Source organism: Triturus cristatus, chromosome 6, assembly GCF_964204655.1.
Source record: "Triturus cristatus chromosome 6, aTriCri1.1, whole genome shotgun sequence".
NCBI lineage: Eukaryota > Metazoa > Chordata > Amphibia > Caudata > Salamandridae > Triturus > Triturus cristatus.
Window position 1 is genome coordinate 234,289,908 of NC_140589.1, and position 22,695 is coordinate 234,312,602.

The 22,695-nt window shown below is 50.5% G+C and overlaps 1 protein-coding gene across 2 annotated transcripts in view; it reads left to right on the forward strand.

Annotated features, from left to right (window-relative positions):
- The window catches only part of ITSN2 (intersectin 2), a 1,173,023-nt gene that overhangs the window by 1,128,142 nt on the left and 22,186 nt on the right, over positions 1-22,695 (forward strand). For both annotated transcript variants that reach the window (XM_085610587.1, XM_085610588.1), the window contains 3 exons: positions 505-672; positions 10,230-10,442; positions 12,241-12,362. In XM_085610587.1, coding sequence (XP_085466713.1) covers positions 505-672; positions 10,230-10,442; positions 12,241-12,362 — 503 coding nt within the window. The remainder of the gene's footprint in view (positions 1-504; positions 673-10,229; positions 10,443-12,240; positions 12,363-22,695) is intronic.

Consider the following 22,695-nt stretch of genomic DNA (forward strand, 5'->3'; position numbering starts at 1 on the left):
GCCTGAGATAAATTGATTCAAGCAATAGGATTTATGCACATGAACTCTTTCATTTGTGCCGGTGTCTGACGGGACAGGGCACTGGCACTTATTTCTCCATACTAGCAGTTAATTATGACAGTTGACCACATAGTGGTGCTTTTATATGTTATTGAGCAGAACTCATCACCAAAGTGTTCAGTATACTTAAAAGACGTAATAAAACCAGCGGGTCGAGGCCACTCTTGCATCTTTAGGTCACCTGGAATAATCTAAAATGTCATACTTATGCTGTGTGATGGATATTTGGCAATGCTGGGAGGGGCAATGGTTTGAATCGCCTTTATTTTTCAGGTTGAAAAGAGATAGTCTTAGCATTATCATGATATGCTCTCTGTTTAGTACAAAGAAGCTGGAGGAAGTTTGAAAATGCCATTGCACATACTTGTACCATGGTCCCATTGAAGAATACCTTTTTATTTTCAGTATTTGACCAAACATGTTTTTCTGTATTATTTGCTTCAGATCATAGAAAACACTCCAGAAAATAACCCCGACAGGGGCTACCTGAAGTTTGCCCTCGAGCGGGCTGAGGAGCTTTGTTCACAGGTCAATGAAGGTGTGCGCGAAAAGGAGAATTCAGACAGGCTCGAGTGGATACAGATGCATGTGCAATGTGAAGGACTCGCTGAGGTAACATACCCTGGGCACATCCCATAAGGCAACCCACAATGAAAACATCTGTTTCAGTGTTGTAATGTATCATTTATTAGAGCATTGGAATGTAGAGCGCTCCATTGAAGACACCGCAGTAGCTGCAGGCTTATAATGGCTGGTATAAAAACAGGAGCTCCAACATTCCCATGTTTGTCTTCATGTGTCTCCCTTTTTAATTTATAACATTTTACCCTCAGTGGGTGGAATGTCCTAATAGCCTTATCACCCTTCTGCCTTGGGCTATACTGGTTGTTGAGGCCCTCTCCCTCGTTATATGGCCTCACCTGCTGCTAAGGCCTATAACTCATGTTCAGTGCATTTAACAACCGGTATAGCTCTCAGCAGCAGGCTATAAGGCTTTATTAGAACATTGGAATGTTGAGAGCTCCATTGAAAACAACAGAGTAGCTCTGGGCTTATAATGGCTGGTATAAGCCTTCTGCTTCAACATTCCAATGTTTGTCTTTTTGTTTCTCCCTGTTTAATTTAGAACATTCTACCCTCAGTGATTGGAATGTTCTAATGTTCTTATAGCGGTTCTGCCTTGGGCTATACCGGTTGTTGAAGGCCCTCTCCCTCTTGGGTTCAGGGCCTTTAAGAACCAATATAGCCCTCAGCAGCAGGCCATAAGGCTACATTACGTGAGCAGAGCATCTTCGTGTACTTTTATAAATTCTTAAAACTACCTGATTGTAGATTTTGTTTTTTTTTCTTAATAAAGGACTGGATGACTTAAATTTGAAATCTTCCAACTCCATAATAATGCAATCGCCTTAGGAAACATTTTTTTAAATGTAAATATTACTTTGAGTGAGCATATCTATAAATGTTTCTTCAACAACTTCAGATACAATATCAGTCTCATTAAAGAGGATGGTAAAATAAAAAGAGAAGTCAGCGATATCATCCTATTTTCCTGAGAGGTCTGTAAAGATTCAAAGAAGTGGAGTCCAAAGACTCCCTACACACTTGCAGTTAAAATAAGCATAAATAGGGGACTTGTTGTATAGTAGAGCCTAGTACATATGTTCTATTAAAGTGATTACTGATATGTTATATATCAAATGAGAAACAAAAGTATAGGGGTGAAAGTTCACAGTTGTGTTGAGGCTCCTCTCCCATCCTGCCTGTCACCTACGTTTTGTGGCCCCAAATCTATGGCACCATAAGTTTAGCAACTCCAGGGCTCCTGATGGGATATGGTAAAACCCAAAAAGGATCATCGATGTTCTCAAGGGTGTACCATTCAGCAGTACCTTTCCTTGACCCATTTCAGGGTGACTGCCTGATTGCTGGTAACGAAATTGTACTTGTGTATACTGCCCCCCAGAAAAAAATCTATGCAACCTAGACACTTGAGAGCATCTCTTCTTATCCTCATGTTTTTGATACCGTAGTAACTGCATGGCTGTGTGAGTGCATTTAGAAGTACCATTTGGCCACTGAGGTCTTCTCCGACTCTCTCCTTGTCACCTTCCTCTTGCACATCATGACTTTACATTCCAAAGAGTGGCTTGTGTTGGAGAATTCACAAACTCTCCTGCCCAGCGACCCCACTTCCAAATGTACTACAAAATGCCTTCATAGATGTCTTGCTGGCAAAAGGACTCCACATAAGGAAATGTTTTTATCATGTCATGCCGAGTGCTAGAATCCGCATCTTGCTCCTACCTGTGCCACTTACTGCCAATTTTTACAGCCTGCCCCCAGGAAATGAATTGTCTGCCGCTGTATAGCTCGCTCCTGAATTTTCAACCTTGTTCCTGAAGTAATTGGAGCTAAACCCCTGTCCGACTCCCTTGAGAGACAGTACTTGGAAACCTATAACCATCTAAGTGGAAGTAGAATAGAGTTGCCCTAAAAACAATCAAACAAGTAGGTAGGAAGACCTGGAGGTTGCCAGTGGGAGAACCTAAAAACATCAAAATGTTACCCTGAGGGCTTCCTGGTGCTAAAGCAAAAACACTGCTGGTCTGAACAAATAGAAACCCATTTAGACAGCAGCATTTGAAATCTATAGACTGAGGTGTTATGGAAGGATGCATAGCCTGAGAGGCACATGGAGGTCCAAAGCTTCGAGCGAGGTAAGAAAGAGTGTGACCGAAATTGCTGACATTTCTACTTTTACATACTATCAACAAGTCCTAGCTATTAGAACATAAAATATGGATACTGTTTTTAGCCAGTGCTGGCCCCAGTGCTGCTGGATCTAGAGCTCAGTAAGCAGGCTGATAGGGTCAAGCCTGAATTTGATCCTGAACAAGAATTAGTATCTGTTCTTGAGTTTATGGCGATGGAGACTGCTCACCACCATGTATCAACAGAAAGTTGAGTCCCTCTAGAACCCAGTCCTGTTGACATTGATATAGTATCACCCACAGTTCACCTGATGTTAGGCTCCAAAGGTTCAGGTATCCCCTGACTCTATAACCAACTATAGTTAGGCCTCCCACCAATCCGGTGTACTATGTCGGCTACACCAGAGTTTAAAATCTATGTCGACTTTAACCGTATCTCATTACTGAAGCGGTCCCGTAGAGCGCTTGGCACTTTGGAAGTCTTTGATTGCAACTGATAGAACCCAATAGGCCCCTGGTAGGTGTTGGCGGCCTCTGACCACAACCACGAGTAATATGTTGACCCTACTTCTCTAAGGGGGTGAGGGTATCTTGTTTTTTTTTTTGCATCCATTGGAACGGAAATATCAAATTTGATTAAGTGTTGGTAACATGTTTTTGGGGGGGCTCTGGTTTACCTAAAAAAAACTGAGCAAAAGAAACTTAATAGAGGAGGAGCCTAGCGCGCAACCAAGATGGCCGCGTAGGTGCGAGGCTCCCGAGGACCTCCGCAACCTCCCACGACTATCCTGAATTTATCCTGTCTCGGATGAGGGGAATGTGTTGGTGAGCCTGAGCTGAGGTGGCACCCGTTTCCCGTTGTCAAATCGGACCTCGGACACCGGAGTGAGCACCGATTGAAGTCTGTGGCCTTCTCCTCGCCAGACCCCGGATTTGCGCTGAGGGGTGACCCAGTGACAAAGTGAACAACAGCGGCGGGCCGGGCCTGGCGAGTCGCGCACCCCGCGCTTTCGCTTTCGCTTTCGCACCCCCTTGCAATCACTGCAGGGTTGGGTCGCGGGGCTCTTTGTGTTGGTGTGGTCTCGCTGGGAGACTTGGCCTGCCCGCCGGCTGTGACCCACCCCGCCGATCGGGGGTGGCCCCCCCCCCGGAGCTTGTGGCCCTGATTGCCTGCCCTTCACGACGTGACTGGTGCGACCGGGAGACTAGTGGCCATGGCCACCAAACAAGATAGAGACCGGGCAAAGACCAAGCCGACCCGGCGTGGCACCACCCATCAGGCCCACAGTATGGACCGCTATACCCTCCAGAAGGGATCTCCCGGCGGACCGCACAAATCCCCTGAGGACCCTCCTGATGCCCCGGACCTGCCCACGGATCTGACTCTGCGGGATGTCATGGGCGCCATTGCCGAGATGAAGGCCTCGGTAGGCCAGCGGTTCGACACACTGGCACAGAAGATCGACTCGGTCCTCGTGGATGTTGGCCTGGTGAGGGCCGATCTTTCCAAGACCAACGACCGAGTTGATTCTTTGGCCCACACCGCATCGGGCCTTACTACTGATGTGGCGGCGCTACAAACAGAGGTGCGCCGGCTTAGTCAGGCGAGCGCGCTTATGGATCGGCGCCTGGAGGACTCCGAGAGTCGGGCCCGGAGAAACAACATCCGCATCATCGGAGTACCCGAGGGACGGGAGGAAGCGGCGGCGGACCTATTTGTGGAGGACCTGATCGCTACCCATCTCCAGCCACGGGGGCTGAGTAAATTCTTCGCGGTGGAGCGGGCCCACAGGGTTCCCGGGGGAAGGCCGAAGGTCGGAGCCCCTCCGCGGCCCCTCATTGCCCGGATTTTCAACTTTCGGGACAGAGACGCTATCCTGCAAGCCTCCAGACTGTTGGGGCCGGTTAAGCTTGACAACATGGAGGTGAACTTTTATCCGGATTTCACCCCAGCGGTCCAGAAGCAGAGACTGAGCTTCCAAGGCGTCAAGCGCCGTCTTCGGGACTTGAACCTTAAATACGCAATGCTCTTCCCAGCCAAGCTGCGAGTAGAGGTAGAGGGTCGCACGCACTTTTTTGATCGCCCCGAAGCGGCCGGAGACTGGCTGGACACTCTGTCTGGGGATCGTGATCCGGGGGGGGGGGGGCGGCGGGGGGAGACGGCACACTGGATCGGGACTGAGGGGGTGATGTTGGGCTTCACTCTGGACAAAAATGTTGCCACTCTCGATTAAGCATCTGTCTGTATAATTTCCCCTCCTATGGAGGTTGTGTGGGGTCTCTTGGGGGTTCTCCCTCCTCCTCTAGGGGGCTTAGCTAGTTTTTATTATATATATGGGGCGACAGGCACACTGCACGTTGGGGGGGCTGTTCGGGCTCATGCAGGGGTGCAGGGAGGGGGGAGTTTTGTTGGGGTGGGTGGGTAGGGATGGGGGGGGGTGTTGTTCGTTTTCACCACAAGGCAAAAGTATCATTGTGCTAGCTCTATAGTGCTCTCGGGGGGACGAATGGTGGCTCTTGTCTATGATGGGGGGTAGGGAACTAACTCTGTTGTCCTGGAACGTGAATGGACTGGGGGACAGGATTAAACGTGGGGTGGTCCTGCAGTTCTTGAAGCGAATCTCGCCCGATGTAGTTTTTCTGCAGGAGACACACCTCATTGGCAACTCCTTCTGCGCCATGAATCGGCGTGGCTATCGCCTAGTGGCCCATTCGGGCTTTACGTCTGGCTCAAGGGGTGTGGGCATCATGGTTAAGAACTCGCTTCCGCTGGAGATTGATGAGGTGCTCCATGACGACAGGGGACGTTATGCGGTCTTGGTGGGAAGGATGGAGGGCAAAGTGGTGTTTTTTGTGTCAGTATACGTCCCACCGGGGCTGCAGTCGACTACCTTTGCGGACCTGGGGCGCCTCCTCCTTGGCCTTCCGGGGGGGATTCTGGTGGTGGGGGGGGGATTTCAATGCGGTGGTTTCCGGGACTGTGGATCGTCACCCCCCTAGGGACCTCCCCCGGGCCCAAGCGTGGCTCTCTGGTCTATTGGACACTTTGGGATTGGTGGATTGCTGGCGTTTAAAACATCCCACGCAGTTACAGTATACCTTCCATTCGGGGGCCCATGGTAGTCTCCCACGACTAGATTATGTCCTGGTCCCGGCGGCCTATGTTGGGAGGGTGGGAGAGGTGCGCCATTTGGCACGGGGTATCTCGGACCATTCCCCGCTCCTGTTACACCTGGACCTTTTTCCGAGGGGTGAGGGTAGGGTGGTCCCGATCAATCCCTGGTACTTGCGCGACCCCACTATTCGCGCTGAATTGATTAAATCCCTCCAGCGCTACTTTGACGAGAATGTGGGGTCCGTGCCTTCGGCTGTCTCACTGTGGGAGGCGTTCAAGACAGTACTACGAGGAGAGGCCCTGTCCCTCATTTCCCACACCCGGAGGCGCGAGCGGGAGGAGGTGACCCGGGTGGAAGCTGAGATAGCCGAGTTGGAGGGTAATCTAGAAAGTGGGGTGACGGATGCCGTATTACATGTCCTCCAACTCAAGCAAGCGGCCTATAGGGCCCTCGTCACGGAGGCAGCCAGGGGCCTCAGTAGAGAGCAACAGGGGAGATTGTATGATGTGGGTGATAAGGCTGGTAAATTGATTGCGTGGCTGGACAAAAAGGAGAGAGCGAGTCGTGTAGTCCCGCTGATTGAGAAAACAGACGGTGTGTGTGTTACTGAGCCGGAAGAAATTGTCTCCTGCTTCGCGGACTATTTCCGTGGGGTGTATTCCCCGGTGTCTTCCTGCTCTGAAGAGGATTCCCGTACCCTGCTCAGGGATATCGCGCTGCCTTCCCTTTCGGAGGAGGACAGAGTGTCGTTGGACGCCGCTCCAACCTCCGACGAAATCGCCCTCGCCATACGTTCGGTCGCTTCCGGCAAGGCCATGGGTCCTAATGGTCTCCACATCGAGTTGTACAAATTGAGACCGGATACGCTGGCACCACATCTCCGATCGATGTTCCTGGAGGCCCATTCGGTGGGCTCCCTCCCGCTGGACCAGCGTCTGGCTACAATCGTGGTTATCCACAAGGAGGGGAGACCTCGGGACCGGGTTACATCTTATCGGCCCCTTTCGCTACTGAACGCGGAGCCTAAAATTCTCGCCAAGGTCCTGGCCAATCGGCTGGTCGGCGTGGTGGGCGAACTGGTTCACCAGGATCAGTCCGGCTTTATTCCCCATCGTAACACAGCTCTTAACTTGCGGCGTTTGCATGGGGTGCTTGCACGTGTTCAGTACTTACGGGAGCCGGCCATTTTGGCATCCCTGGACGCCACCATGGCGTTTGATACGCTTGAATGGCCATACATCTGGGCGATGCTTGCGAAGTTTGGCTTTGGCGCAGGGTTCATCAGTTGGGTCAAATTGCTGTATTCGGGCCCATTGGCGCAGGTGGTGGTGAACGGTAGAGTATCGGCTCCGTTCGAGCTGGGCCGGGGCACGCGGCAGGGCTGCCCCTTATCGCCGCTCCTTTTTGCGCTTGCCTTGGAGCCCCTGGCAGAGTGGCTGCGGTGGGAGCCTTCCATCCGTGGTCTCCGTTGGACCCCCGAGTATGAGGACCGCGTATCCCTATACGCTGATGACATCCTCTTGTACCTAGCTTCCCCACGTAACTCACTTATAGTACTGGTTGATGTTTTGCATTCATTTGGTCGTAACTCCGGCCTTGTCATCAACTGGGCTAAATCGTGCGTGTATGTTCTCTCTGGGGAGGCGCCCATTCTCCCGCGGGGCTGTCCGATCCAGATCGCCCCGCAGGGATTTCGGTACCTGGGTGTCTTCATTACTCTGGACCCGGAGGCCCGGTATGATCGGAACTTGCTTCCCCCCCTCCAGCGCCTGAAGGAAGATGTCACGCGCTGGCGGCACTTGCCGCTCTCGCCGCTCGGCCAGGCGGCATTGTTTAAGATGATGTCTCTGCCGCGCTTCCTCTACGCTTTGCAGAATACTATGGACCCCGTCCCAGCGCGCTACTTCCGTGAGGTGGAGAGTTTGGAGCGCCGCCTGTTCTGGGACGGGAGGCCGCGTATCGCCCTGGCGAAGCTGACGCTCCCATGGTATGACGGCGGGATTGCCCTCCCGGATATCAAACGATACTATTGGGCCTCCCAGCTGGCTGCGATTAATCACGGCCTGTATGGGCCCGCTTTAAACCCGGCATTCGAAATGGATAAGATGCTACTCCCGGGTGGGGACTATAATCGAGCGCTCTACTCCAGCACGCCCGACGCTCGGCTGACCGGCCCCACGCGTGTCATGGTGCGAGTGTGGCACGCGGCTAATGTGGCGATGGGGTGGAAGGATCGTCTGACCCGGGCGTCACCACTATACGCGTCCGAGCAGTTGGGCTCCCTGTGGACCTCGAAGGGCTTCGAGAAGTGGGACATGATAGGCATTAGCAAGGTGGGGGATCTCTGGACGAGGGGAGGATTTAAAACGTTCGAGATGCTGCAGATGGAATTCCACTTGCATGGCAGGGAGTACTTTCGGTATTTGCAGATCCGTCATGCACTGGGCTCCGTCTTCCCGGACGTTGCATCCATCCCGGAGTGTTCCCCCCTTGAGGATAGAGTACTGGATGGACACGTTGCGGACAGCACGATCTCACTGATCTACAAAAAACTGATCAATGACCGCACGGGATTGCTGACTGCCCTTCGTGAGGCTTGGGTTGCCGATGGACTGGAGCTGGAGCTGGACGACGAGGACTGGACCCTTGCGGTGGCCTCCCCGAAAGAGGTGGCCATACCGGCCCGCCTTCGCTTCGTCCAGCTCAAGATACTCCACAGAGTCTACATGACGGGGCCGAGGCTTCTGCGTATGGGCTATGCTGTGGACGGGTTGTGTAAGCGTGGGTGTGGCGCTTTGGGGACCTTTCTGCATATATTGTGGGAATGCCCGGAGGTGGAGCGATTCTGGCGTGGTGTGCATGAGGTCCTGCGTGTGGTTACACATGTGGTGCTGCTACCCGAAGCGAGGAGATGCCTGTTGAATGTGTGGGAACCTACCGACTACTCGGCGCCACAGACGTGGTGGGTGACTCTGGGATATATGGTGGCCAAGCGTGATATTGCTCAACTGTGGGGATCTCAGAGGTCCCCGACTGTCTCGGCCTGGAAGGAACATATGGATTGGTGCATGTTTCGGGAAAAGGTGGTGTATGTTGCGAGAGGTAAGCCTGGGACATGGGTGAAAGTCTGGGGCCCCTGGAACGCCTACCGCGGGGGAATCTGTACTCCACCGTTATTGCCCGATCCGTCGCCTGCCCCATCCCCGTAGCCGACCCATCTTCCCTGTTCCGGGCATTGAGTTTTACCCAGCCCTAATCCTGATCTCTTCCCCTTCTTGATACTCCTATGGATTGGTAGGGTCCCCCTCTCAGGGGAGCACATGCTGCTATTTCTGATTGTAGATTGCCTTGTGGTTTTTGTTTTTTCTGGTTGTTATTTCAGTTTAAAATGAAACCTTACAGTGGGGTCCGGATGGTGTGGCTATCAACGCTGCTAACTCCTGTGCATCTTCCTCAGCCGCAACGCGCGCTCTACAATGTGTATCATATGCTCCTTTTGTTTACTAGCGGCCGGCCGGAAGGTTGTAGGCCCATCTTTGTATATTTTTTGAGTTTTGTAATAAACGGTTTAAAAAAAAAAAAAAAAAAGAAACTTAATATCCCGGGACCTTAGAAGAATATACAGAATGTGTTCTTGTTGGCAGTATTCTACTTTGCCCCCTGGGGTTCCACCATAGGCCTCAATGTAAAGAAAAAAAAAGAAAACAGTAGCACGTATAGCTGTTTATTGTGCTAGTTGGTTACAGGGTCAAGAGACGCACCAAAGTTAAGAGGGCCCAGTTTTCCACCTTTCACCCGGCACCCAACATCCTGGCCAATAAGGCACACCTGCACTTTTCTACTGTTCGTTTCTTCCAACGTATACACTCTTGGAAAATGCCTAACAGGCAACTTCCATGAAATGGCCCGCATTTGATGACATGGAAACCATCTGCTGAGGACAAATGTCTGCTACAATATCAGTTTGGTTATGCTCAGATTGAAATCGGAACATCCACTTTTGAAGGATTGAGCTCCAAGGCACGGAAGAATCCTGTGATATCTGTAAAACCTATGACTCCTGTAATGTGGGTGTTCACCCACTTTTACTAGATGGTGACATCTTAGTATATTGTGCTACAGAAATAATGCAGTAGTCCTAGCTCGCTGTGGGTCTACTTTCATATCTGATTAAAAGAATTGTCCTTCATCAGTATTTGATTGGTGGCCTGTACCTGGTGCACCGGCTACATTATCTATGTAGTGCTTGTGTGTTGTGAATATCTTAGTCAAGTGCAGTGTATATGGGCTGCCATATTGTTTTATTGATATTAATAGCATTTTTTTTCCCTTTCAAAAGCAAATCATTTTCAACTCGCTCACAAACTGCCTGGGCCCACGGAAACTCCTTCACAGCGGCAAACTCTTCAAGACCAAGAGCAACAAGGAGCTGTACGGGCTGCTCTTCAACGACTTCTTGCTTCTCACCTACATGGTCAAGCAGTTTGCTTCTTCAGGGTCCGAGAAGCTTTTCAGCCCGAAATCCACTTCTCAGTACAAGATGTACAAAACGGTAAGAGAAGCGAGGGGTTAATCCAGGAGGTGGTAATATAGTGACTGTGGTGGGGTCCTTCTCTACGTGTGCCACAAAACAAGCGAGTGGAGCAGGACAAAACATGAAAAATGCATCTCACACTTCAAGCTCAGAGGCACTAAACTTAAAAGCTTCAGCATCAGTAAAGATGTTCATGTCCGTGTGTAATAAAAGAAGTACTTTCTGTTTACTCTTACCTTGGCTTAGAGTGCATTTTAGATGTTTGACTGCCAGTGTGATTTGACCTTGGGCTTTCTCTAGTTTCCTTAAATATAACTTCCTCTGTTGGATATTGGGAACACTTTCAGTGGATTGTTTTAAGCTGCATTGTGGTTTAATATGTTCTGTGCTTGGGAGGCCTCCATCAGTTTGTAAAATGTGGCACATATGTTTACCACCGTTTACCTTCTTTGGGGACATGCTGCTCGTACCCCGCTGTAGCCTGAGCTTAAGAAGGCCCATCACCAACGCAGCTGAAGAGCTTTCTTTTCTAGTATTCCACAAGCAGGAGAGCTGCAACAGGCAGAAATACCCCATATTGGCTGATAGATGGTCCAGCAAACTGAAGCCGCCTCCTGTGCGAATTAGTTTTCTGGCTCCGGTGTCTGCTTTACTGTCTTAGGAGCCCAGAGCAACTGGCACTGCCATTTACATTTTCATTTGAAGAAGTAATGGTGAGAGTAGATACACATTTACTTTACGTCAGAAGTACCTTATCTCATGAGCAGGTTCATTGTCACATACACAATGACTAGCGAGAACACATTATTCCTGTTCTGATTCACACTTTATACATTTTTTGAACAATATATCACGGTTAATTCCTCTTTGAAGAAACAGACATCCGTACGACATTCTCCTTTCCCATCTTAATCCTCATTTACAAATGGGTTACCATTCACAATAAGCCGTACAATCCGTCAATTGATGATCTAAATCATGATAGAAAGAATAGAAACATTTACGTATGAGATGAAATAAAGATATTTTCTCTTGGAGTAAATGTTTGTTTGTTTTGTTTAAGCCACCAAAAAGAACACACATAAAATACCACTAAAACACATCAAAATCTAAATAATGTGTCTTTTACTCATGTGAGATCAAACTGTCCCAATTCCCTCTATGAAATCGACATCCATGACACGCCTCATGTATCTTTTATCCCGCCAATTCCCCCAGCTCACGGAGCGTGTTATCGCAGCATAATGTACAGATGACATCATCAAAGCACGCTTTCAAGTGCAGGGCGTTGCTAAAATAAAGTTTATACGAAGAAAAGGTAATGGGGAAGGGAGTTAAAGGGGCTCGGAGCACTCCTCCCTCTCTTTAGTTATTTGTATCTCTGTTGAGTAGATATTGTACCTTCATGAGATGTTGAACTCAGGATGCGGTGACTTTGTTGGCAAGCTTGACAGTTTCCTAAGTTTGAAATTAAATGTCCGAATTAGGGCTTTCCCAGTGCACTCTTTCTTTCTCCACTTTATGTGCTATAATCAGCTAAAAAAAAATGTCAACAATATGTGGTTTGTCAACAGATTTGCTGTGTTTCGAAACTATTTGTGATCTGTTTGCCTTCTTTATTCTTAAAAACCTATCTTTTTATCTCCACTTCACTAATGATGTTTTTTCCTTAATTGTGCTCTCCTGTCCTACAAAATGGGTGCTTTAGGAATTTGTTAGCTTTTTGTCAAATAAAAATCCCAAATTAATTAAATGACATCTCCTCTGCCATACTGTTTCAGTTTATAAATCTTTTTTTGATCTGTTATACTCGCAGCCTATTTTTCTGAATGAAGTCCTCGTAAAGCTGCCAAGTGACCCATCCAGTGATGAACCGGTCTTCCACATTTCCCACATCGACAGAGTGTACACTCTCAGAACGGACAACATTAATGAAAGGTGAGCACAGACTACTGGTGTGATCTCAACTCTAGAAAACATTACTAAGATATGATAAATGCATACATGTTATACAGCTGATCACACACAGGAAAATCATTCTGATCTAATGTATTCTAGCAAATGAAATTCTGCTGAAAACAGAAATTAATTACAAAGCAATAACAAAAAAGTTAAGATACCGCCGACTATTAAGATTGATGTAAGCCGCACATATACTGTACTCTGGCTAACTGGAGGACATCATGGCCTTTGTAACTTTTGGGTTCATTTACCTTGCTTATTGTCAGACACCTGCTGTGTGTGTTCTTTTACCAGAACAGACCAATTCCTTGTCCCTGCAGATCGGAAGGATTCCTCTAATCTACTTTTGTCCGCCATTGTCCAGGAACTCCTTAGCCAACATAAAACATGTGGGGAGTAAATGTGCGGTCCAGTAGGAGGGCTAGAAGCTTTGACGCTTAGGACACTATAATGAGTTTGGCGGTCCTACTGTTGGTCCGCCACCGTCACACCAACAGGAGGACCGCCAAGCCCTTCGTGTGCCCGCATGCCGGATTACAACTTTAATCCATGGTGGGCGGGCAGTGCGGCAGCAGTCTCACGGTGGCGGCTGTTTAAGGCTCATGGGAGAGCCTTAACAGCAGACTGCTGTCGTGGCATCGCCTGCAGCACGTTCTTGCACGGTGTGGCTTGCACCATGTCATGCATATGTCATACCATGCAGGAACGAGGGTGCAGTTCCAGAGGGGGCACAACATGGGGGGGCCCAGAAGCAGCAGGGGGCTCTGTTAGGGCTTCCTTAATTCCATGTCCGCCACCCTTTTCTTGGCGGGCTCACCGCCATGAAAAGGGCAGTGGAAATGAAAGTCTGAATATGCTCTGCAGTGCCGCAGCGGCACACCAGCATATTCCTAGCCCTTTCTGCTGCACGAGCACCACAGGATCCTGGATCCCAGCAGAGGCGAATTTCCTGTGATGGTCCGACTGCTACACTCAGAATACCGCAGTGGTCGGACCGCCACCACGAGTACAGCGGTCCTGAGGACCTCCGTACTGGTAATAAGGCCCCTTAGTGTCATATTTCTCTAAAAATCCCCTTTCTCTGATCCATTCTTCTGTTGAGCAGGAAGAGGCTTTAGGAGCAGTAAAGGATTTGTTGGTCCCCAAAACATGTAAGAATTCAATATCTAAAATTTAAGAACATAACGAACAGTTTATGATAGCAATCCAACTAAGTAGAAATGAATCATGCATGAAGGTGAGCCGAAAGAGTTAAAAAGATGCCACAGTACTCAACCTATAAGGATTGACTATTCCCACCTCTAGTTTATAATTACATAGACAAACATCCTGTGGTTTAGCAGGTTTTGGTAAATAATATTGACCTTGTGGTGCAAATGTAAAGCTATCGAATGTTCACAAACGAAATAATGTAACCAATGCATTTAGGAGTGAAATCGGTCTCCATTATCTGCAGATGTTGGAATCCCCAACTTGATTTAGAATCACAGAGGTGGCTTCACATGTTGCTTTTTTGATCGAGAGTCTCTACAAGGTATTGACGGGTGCTTTTAGCCTGTTGATTGCTCTTATCACCTCCTCATTCTAATAGCGGCTTCTAGTGCATTTTGCTGATCTCCCAAGATACTAGGCTAGTGTGCTTCTTCTATATATGTGTGAGCATCTGTTTATAGACTAGCTGCCTGGTGTACTCACCTATTTAAGGCACTCAATTATGTTGCAGTCATTGTGCTTGCGAGCACAGGCAGGTTTTGCTCTCAGTTTAGGGGCCAAGAGCCCATAGCCATCATAGAACTTTTGTTTCACTTCCAGCAAGGCATATACCTCTCTGTAGGAGTCAAGTGCTATCAAAGGAGCCCTTACTGCTATCATTTTGCACAATATATTTTGGGAAAGGGTGCTCGTGTGCGTTTGACTGTTGCTCTTGTGTTGCTAAGCTGAGCTGTCACTTCCAGGAGCTGTCCTCTAATCATTATTGTCATGGAATTCCACAAAAGGTCTTTGTCTGACCCTTCAATTTCCTTCTCAAGAAAGGTTTGACTCCCCTTTCCTATTTCTGTTACTATAGCCTACAATATATTGGGGCTCAGCCATCACTCATTTTTAATCTTTTATGTATACGTTTTCAAGAACATTTCAAACAAAAGGCTCACTTTACTTGTGTGACACACAAACATATTTTAAAAGACTTTAAGGTTTATCACAAAGAAAGAACAGCATTATATCTAATGCTGTTACTTGCCACTTGTTATCCTAGCTACAGTGAAGCACGGATCCTTGTATCTCCCACACAAATCCTTTATGTGTAAATGATTAAATAAAACCATACCAATTTTAGCTGAAGTTTTAGCTGGTACTCCAGGTGTAGGGTGGTGATACAGTCATCTCTCAAGCAATCAGGATAGATTATGGCCTTGAGTTCTCGGTATAATCCTCAAGACTATAGCACTTTATATATCTCTCATTGAGAATAACTAAAGCATTTGTACATTGAACATAACATGATCTCACTTCGGGAGTGCTTCGAAGTAAGGCTGCTTTCCTGCCAAGGTGGTGGCCTGATTCCATCAGGAACAATCAATTACACAACCATCTTCTTATCCACCATGACATCTTTCTAAGGAAGAGGAAAGGCTACACAAGTTAGATCGTAGAAGAGTGGTGGATTTATACATCACCTGTACTAAGGACAGAACATCAGATGATAAGCTGTTCATTGGTTACACTAGTTGCGAGAAGGAATAAGGGCTCATTCCTCCAGAGCCAAGCCTTCCACAGCAGCATTAGCTAGGGGAGTGTCTGTAGCAGCCATATGCAAGGCTGCTAAGTAGTCTTCTTAACACATGTCCACCAAACATTAGTGTTTGGACTCTGAAGTAAGACGAGACAGTCACTTTGTCCACTCGGTACTTCAAGATTTTCTAATGTTAAAAATGTTTTCTCCACACCGTCCTTCTTCGAGTTAGTGCTTGGCAAGCTATTAAAAACTTCTGGTGGATACTCTATCTACCTGCAGATTCCTCACTGACCCTCTCACTATTGTCTCATGTGTAGAAAACCTTTGTACACCCTTTATCTGAAAGAAACACGTTAGTTAGATTCCTCACCTTAGAATATCCCCAGGCGTCAGACTGGATCCGGAAGATTTTTCGTCAGCAATACCCCTTGCGCGTCGCTAGGCGTCGTCTGCGGCTCCGCGTCCGTCGTCGGCGTCGTGCGCCGGAATGACGTCGTCGGAGTACTTAGACGCCGCCCTCGCGCGCTGACGTCAGTTCTTCTTTTTTCCGCGCCAGTAAGCGCAGATCCGGGAGAGCTACCCCTTTTAGGGCCTCATGTAGGTAGCCAAATACCGGTCGGTAACGGCCGATTTTCGGGAAATATGCCGTTACCGACCGGTATTCAGACAAGTGAGATGTAGGAGTCCAAAAACCACTTTTCGGTAAACATGAGGCGGTAAATACCGATTCATATTTACCGAATTCCAAAATACCGAATCAGAGTTACCGAATACATAATTAACGAATCGGTAAATATGAAGTGGTAAATATGAAGTGGTAAAAATGAAAATGACATGTAGGAGCACTCGGTAATTAAGAAATCCAAGAAAATCGGTAAATAAGAGTCGGTAATTAACACGGATTGAAAGCAGGTGGTAACCATCAACAGTGCAGATAAGCAATCCCAAAATGCAACAGCGTGGACAACATGCCCGCTATGTACGTCATTGCAAGGCGCCTACATCTACAGGCAGCAGGACTGAGGGTTTGGCGACGGGAGGAACGCATCTACAGACAGCGCATCACACTATTCCAGCTGACTGATGCAGAGATACATGAGAGGTACAGGCTACACCCCGAAAACATCATGGCCTTAATCAGGGACCTGCACCCACTCCTGGACCAGCCAATAAGAAGGGCGCACGCCATACCCCCACATGTGCAGGTGCTCTGCAGCCCACATCTGTTGGCATCCGGCAGTTATCAGGTGGTGACAGCTGCGGTGGGTGGTGTATCCCAGAGTTGCCTGTCCCGTTCCTTCAGGAATTTCCTGGATGCCATGATGCAGAGAATGCACCACTACATCAGCTTCCACAACACACAGGCTGCACTGCAGTAAACAAAAACAGACATTTCTCACATGGCACAGTTCCCCCATTTCATTGGCTGCATTGATGGTACACACATCCCAATCTGTCCACCAGCTGACACAGAGCACATCTACAGGATCAGGAAGTCCACCCACTCCATCAATGTGCATACCGAATTGAATGATTTTGTGAATGGTCCTGTGGGTGGCACAACCAAAAGGTGGGCGTATGCTATTTACAACGAAGTCTGCAAGTTGTCGCACAGTGAGGCGGCTTCCAGATTGAGAGCTATTGACCAAGCAAACATGGAGAAGGCTTTAGCCGTTATAGATAATAGCTTCAGCACTCTCTCTTCTAGGATTCATACATGAGACAATAGGCACATGCAAGTACACGGCGCATGCAATGTACAAGCCCCGAATTTGGCGTGCGTCCTACGAGGTATCCCAGTGCCTGTGATTACACCTCCTTTCACTCTGCTTGCAAACGGTATTTATTTAATGTTGAATAATGAAGCTTGCTGCGGGATGTGAGTGGGAATCCCGTACATAACTGTCTCGCATAAAGTTGTCTGCTGCAATACTGTTCTTCTTCCACCCCCGCATGTGCGGCTGGATGTTTCCATCTGGCCTTCGATTCCAACCTTGAAAGCAGAGTTCAACAAGTTGAGCAGAATAGAGCGCTATTGTCCCACAAACAGGTGCCTTTGACTTCCTCTCGTGAAACATTTGTCCTTCACGTTGCTAATACGCGCACTGAGGTACAGGCGCCTCTGAATACTGACCTCCCCCTGCATTTCGGCTCTTTGATCCAAACTATTTTCAATGCCTCGTCCACGACCGGCCTGGCTCATTTTTTTACACATGTGGGCTCGGGTCTCGTGACCTCTTTCCAACCTATTTTTGGTGTAATTCCGGCATTTGTTCATTCACTGTTCTCGAGCATCTTTGGAGGTGTCCCGCTGCTCCTGGCGCTAGTGGCAGGTGTGCTGCTTTTCCTTTTCATACTCCGGAATGGCTGCTCCTTCTGTGCCACACGAGCACCTGTCCCGTCTGCATCTTCTTCGTGATAGGATGCTTGACTTTTATGGTACTCTGCCATTGGCGACTTTGAGCCTGGCTTATGGATTATCCTTCAGGTATTCCTACTTCACCTGCGTACAACCTGTATTACACTGCCTGGATTGTCCCTTTGAATGGCCTCTGGATTTGTGCTTGACCAACATGGTGTCTCCGGTGCCGGATTTCGATCGACTGATGAGGCCCTTAGTGTCTCACGAGTTGTCCTGTTCTGGTGTCCGGATCATGGCGTGTGGTGCGGCGCATGGTATCCTGGGTAATTGGGACATCTCAGCGGCAGCCTACGACTTCTTGTCCATGAGCTATTTGGAGGAACATTCCGGGTGCCCTCTGATTGTGCTAGAGGCTCCGTTGGTTGGAGAACACGTATGTTCCTTTTCTTTACTTAATTGGATGGCTGAGACTTTTAGTGGCCCTGCAAACGATTTTTTGTTGGAAGCCGTGGCCACATATGCTGCCTATACATTCATGGATTAACTGGATTGTCGTCCATTGCGCCTGTGCTACTGGACAGCACCCTGGCGCAACATTTATTTCTTTTATTTCTCTTTTTTCTCTTCCTGATGGTCGGCTTGAGTTTTTTACTATACTTGCATTGTGTTTTTGGGAATTTTATGCTGCAATTAATTGGACTTTAGGACTTTGGCGCTGCATTGGTTATGCCTTGTTCTGCTCTGACGAAACTGAACTCTGCGTTCTCTCTTTTCTTGCCTATTAAATATTGCTTCGCTCAAGGGGGCGTGTAGTGAGTTCTCCCTGAATACGTACATACATTGTTCAGTTAGCATAACCACGTTGAATGTTATGTAGCCATCTTTTTGTCTTTGCACACGACACTGCGTTTACATGTTCTTTCTTGAATAAACTGCTGACTCGAGACTTCCTTCAGACGAGTGCATTCTGTTGTTCCCATCCCAAGCTCTGCGCAGCGACCTTGGTCTGTACATGCTGTGACACACAGTCTGGAATTTTACACAATGCAGGTTTTCCACTCTAGGTTGTTCGACCCACTATTTAGCCATGACACACGCGCAGCTGCAAATACCTGACAGTTGGTGCTTTTCATATCACAGACATCATGTTTATTATTCAGACCGAAGACGAGCCTTCCTGCGAGACGGCTCCTGATGCTCCTGTGATGTGATTTCACTGAGCTGATTTTTGAGGTATGGGGTCCCCTATTCAAGCCTAAGAGACCTTCTATTATAACATAATTATGATATTAGCTACTTAGTTAAGGGAAGGTGGTAGTATCCTCGGTATTTTCCGAATCGCTAAATACCACCTCGGTATTTTCCGATTCGGTAAATACCACCTCGGTATTTACCGATTCGGTGAATTCCGATTCGTGATTACCGAATGTTACCGAATCGGTAACTGTTACCGAATTTTTACCTACATATAACTTAACGATTCTAATTTAACGATTCGGTACGGCTCGGTATTTAAGAAACGGTAAAATTTATTTACCTACATGAGGCCCTTAGTCTTTTTTGACTAAATCTTTTTTGATCACTTTTGATCCTTGTCTGTCGACATCTGGTGCCGGTAGGATGCCTGGGTTCAAGGCTTGCGAGGATTGCCATCGACTGATGTCGGTGACCGACCACCACCGCCGGTGCCTCTACTGTTTAGGCCCCGACCACGACGCGGAGTCGTGCTCCGATTGCCAGGCCCTGACTTCGAAGGCTCGGCGGGAGCGGTCCCGCAAGCTTCTCGAGCTTCGCCACTCGGCTCCGCGTCGTGCGCGATCCCGGTCCAGGAGGAGGTCCAAGGATCGCTCGCGGAGTCCTAGCCGACGCCACCATCGATCGTCGGGCTCCAAGTCGTCGGGTAAGTCCAAACGCTCTAAGAAGTCCAAGCGGCGACATCGCTCTTCGGACTCCCCTCGCCGGTCGCGCGACTCGGCCGAGGGTCCGGGTGGTTCCACCCCCGCGGCTCCGGCGGAGCCGCAGGCGCCGCGCCCGTCCCCATACCCTCCGGTCCCTGGGACTAACGCGACGCCGGCGGAGGTCAGTGCCTTCCTCTCGGCCATGAGGAGCCTGGCCCCGCTGGCGCGCCTTCGGGCCCCGCGGACTCGACTGGGCGACCTTGCCTGCCGGCGGCTTCGGCCCCGGCACCGTCGACGACTCCGGTCTCGACGCCGCAGGTCCCCGCGGGGCCCATACCTGGGCCCCCGTCGACGCCGGTTGACCTAACCACTCCTCCACCGGCGCCGGCGAATGAACCACCGACGCCGTCACCGGCGCCGCCGGCGCAGACGCCTACACCTCCGGTGCCGCCGACGCTGTCGCCTTTGGTGCCAACTCCGGACGGCATCCAACCCCAGTTTAGCCCTATTCCGGACCCGGCGCCGCAACGGCGTCGACCGACGCCGCGTCCGGCGCCGCTTGAGACCTATCATCTCTACAGTCCGGCTCCGATCATTCCTCCTGTTTATCAGGAATCGGACGACGGGGGCGACTGGGAGGGGTTCGAGGACCCTATGGCTGTTCAGTCGCAGCTTTCACAGGACTGGGCAGATGAACTGGGGGAGGCCAGTGGTCTGGATACCTCGCCAGACACTGGATTCACTTCTCCTCCGACTGTGGCTTCGGAGGAGGGTGCAGCATTTTCTGTGGTGCTGCGCAAGGCGGCCGCAGCCCTTGGGCTCGAGCTGCCTGCCATGGCTGTGAGGACTAACATCCTCACTGAGGTGCTTCAAACCGCAGCAAGCTCCACTGAGCCTCTGCTGCCGTTCAATGAGGCCCTCACTGACGTTCTGCAGGGCACCTGGTCCAAGCCCTCCACAGTTCCTCCTGTGGATAGGAACGTTGCCAGGCGCCACCGCCCTGCTCCGGGCGACCCCAGTTTCCTGTCCCAACACCCCACCCCCGAGAGTCTGGTTATCCAGGCCTCTACCTCCCAATCCTCCTTCCCGACCGCTCCACCGGACCGGGATTCCAAGAGACTCGAGCAGTTTGGCAAGAAACTGTTCTCGTCCCTTAGTTTGGGCCTGCGGTCTTTGAACACCGCCTGTCTCTTGGACCGTTATTCCCATTCTCTGTGGGATACGGTGGAGGACGTGCTGCCCCTGTGTCCGGAGGAGGTCCGGACACGTCTTACCCAGGCTTTGGCCGATGGGAGGGATGCAGCGCGGCACGCCATACGATGTGGGCTTGACACCACGGACTCGCTGGGTCGGGCGATTTCCACCACGGTGGCGCTCCGCCGCCACGCCTGGATGCGGTCCACGTCATTTTCCGGGGATGTCCAGAACACCCTCATGGACATGCCCTTTGATGGCACTCGCCTGTTTGGTGAGAAGGCGGACAGTGCGCTGAACCGCTTTAAGGACTCCCGGGCTACGGCCAAGTCCTTGGGCCTCTCGGCTCCGCGGGCGCACACCTCCGCTTTTCGCCCCTTTCGTGGCCAAGGAAGGGGCGCCTCCTCACGTCCGCCCAGCCACCAGCCGCAGAACCAACCTGCGCGCGGTCGCGGACGTGGTTTCCGCCGTGGCGGATCTGGAGGACGACGTGGTCAGCCCACATCCACCCCGGCAGCATCCGCCTCAAAGCCTCCCTAGTCCGAGCTTTCAGGCCCATTCCACGCCAGTGGGCGGCAGAGTTCGCCATCACCTGCTCCACTGGCGGTCCATTACATCGGACAGGTGGGTGCTGCAAATCGTCCGAAGGGGCTACTCCCTCCCCTTCGAGACGACCCCTCCAGCCATGCCACCGCAGCACCACCGTATCTCGGGGGATCATTTGAATCTTCTCCGCGAGGAAGTTTCGGCCCTCTTGGCCAAGGGGGCCGTCGAGCGCGTTCCGAGTCCAGAAGTAGGTCGTGGTTGTTATTCCCACTACTTTCTGGTTCCCAAGAAGGGCAAAGGGGGCCTACGCCCCATCTTGGACCTCCGGAACGTCAATGCCTTCCTCCGAAAGGAAAGGTTCAAGATGTTAACCTTGGCTCAGGTTCTAGCTGCCCTAGACCCCGGAGACTGGATGGTAGCGTTGGACTTGCAGGACGCATATTTCCATATCCCCGTCCTGCCGGCCCACCGGCGTTACCTGCGGTTCACGGTGGGCCAAGAGCATTTTCAGTTTACCGTGCTCCCCTTCGGCCTCACCAGTGCCCCTCGGGTGTTCACGAAAGTGATGGCGGTGGTCGCAGCTCATCTGCGCAGATCAGGGGTTCCAGTCTTCCCCTATCTCGACGACCGGTTGTTGAAGGCGGGCTCGCCCCAGGCAGTCGTCTCCCACCTCCAGACTACGGCGGATCTCCTGCATTTGCTGGGATTTTCCATCAACGTGCCGAAGTCACACCTGAGTCCCTCTCAGAAGCTCCTCTTCATCGGAGCAGTTCTCGATTCGGCGCGGTTCCGGGTCTATCCCCCGGAACAGCGGGTCCGGGATATACAGGCCCTGATTCCCATCTTTCGGCCTCTATCCTGGGTTTCGGTCAGGCTAGTGTTGCGGCTTCTGGGGCTGATGGCCTCCTGCATCCTACTAGTGCATCACGCCAGGCGGCGCATGCGGGCTCTGCAGTGGGACCTGAAGTTTCAGTGGGCCCAGCATCACGGCAACCTGTCCGACCATGTCTTGATCTCGGAGGGCACTGCACAGCAGTTGCAGTGGTGGCTCACGGACCGCGATTGGGTCATGGGCAGGAGTCTCTCCCTTCCCCAACCGGAGCATGTCGTAGTGACGGATGCGTCCCTCCTGGGATGGGGTGGCCATATGGGAGAGGCAGAGATCAGAGGCCTCTGGTCTCCGGCGGAGTCTCGCCTCCACATCAACCTGTTGGAGTTGAGAGCGATCCGACTTGCACTGAAAGCCTTCCTTCCCTCTGTCAGGGGCAGTGTCGTGCAGGTGTTCACGGACAACACCACCGCCATGTGGTATTGCAACAAACAGGGCGGGGTGGGGTCGTGGACCCTTTGTCAGGAGGCTCTGCGCCTCTGGACGTGGCTGGAACACCAGGGCGTCACCCTAGTGGTTCAACATCTGGCGGGCTCTCTGAACGCCAGAGCGGACGAACTCAGCCGCCGGTGCATGATGGATCACGAATGGCGTCTGAACTCCGAAGTGGCGCAAGGTCTCTTTCAGCAGTGGGGAGAGCCTTGGTTAGATCTATTCGCCACCGAAGAGAACGCGCAATGTCA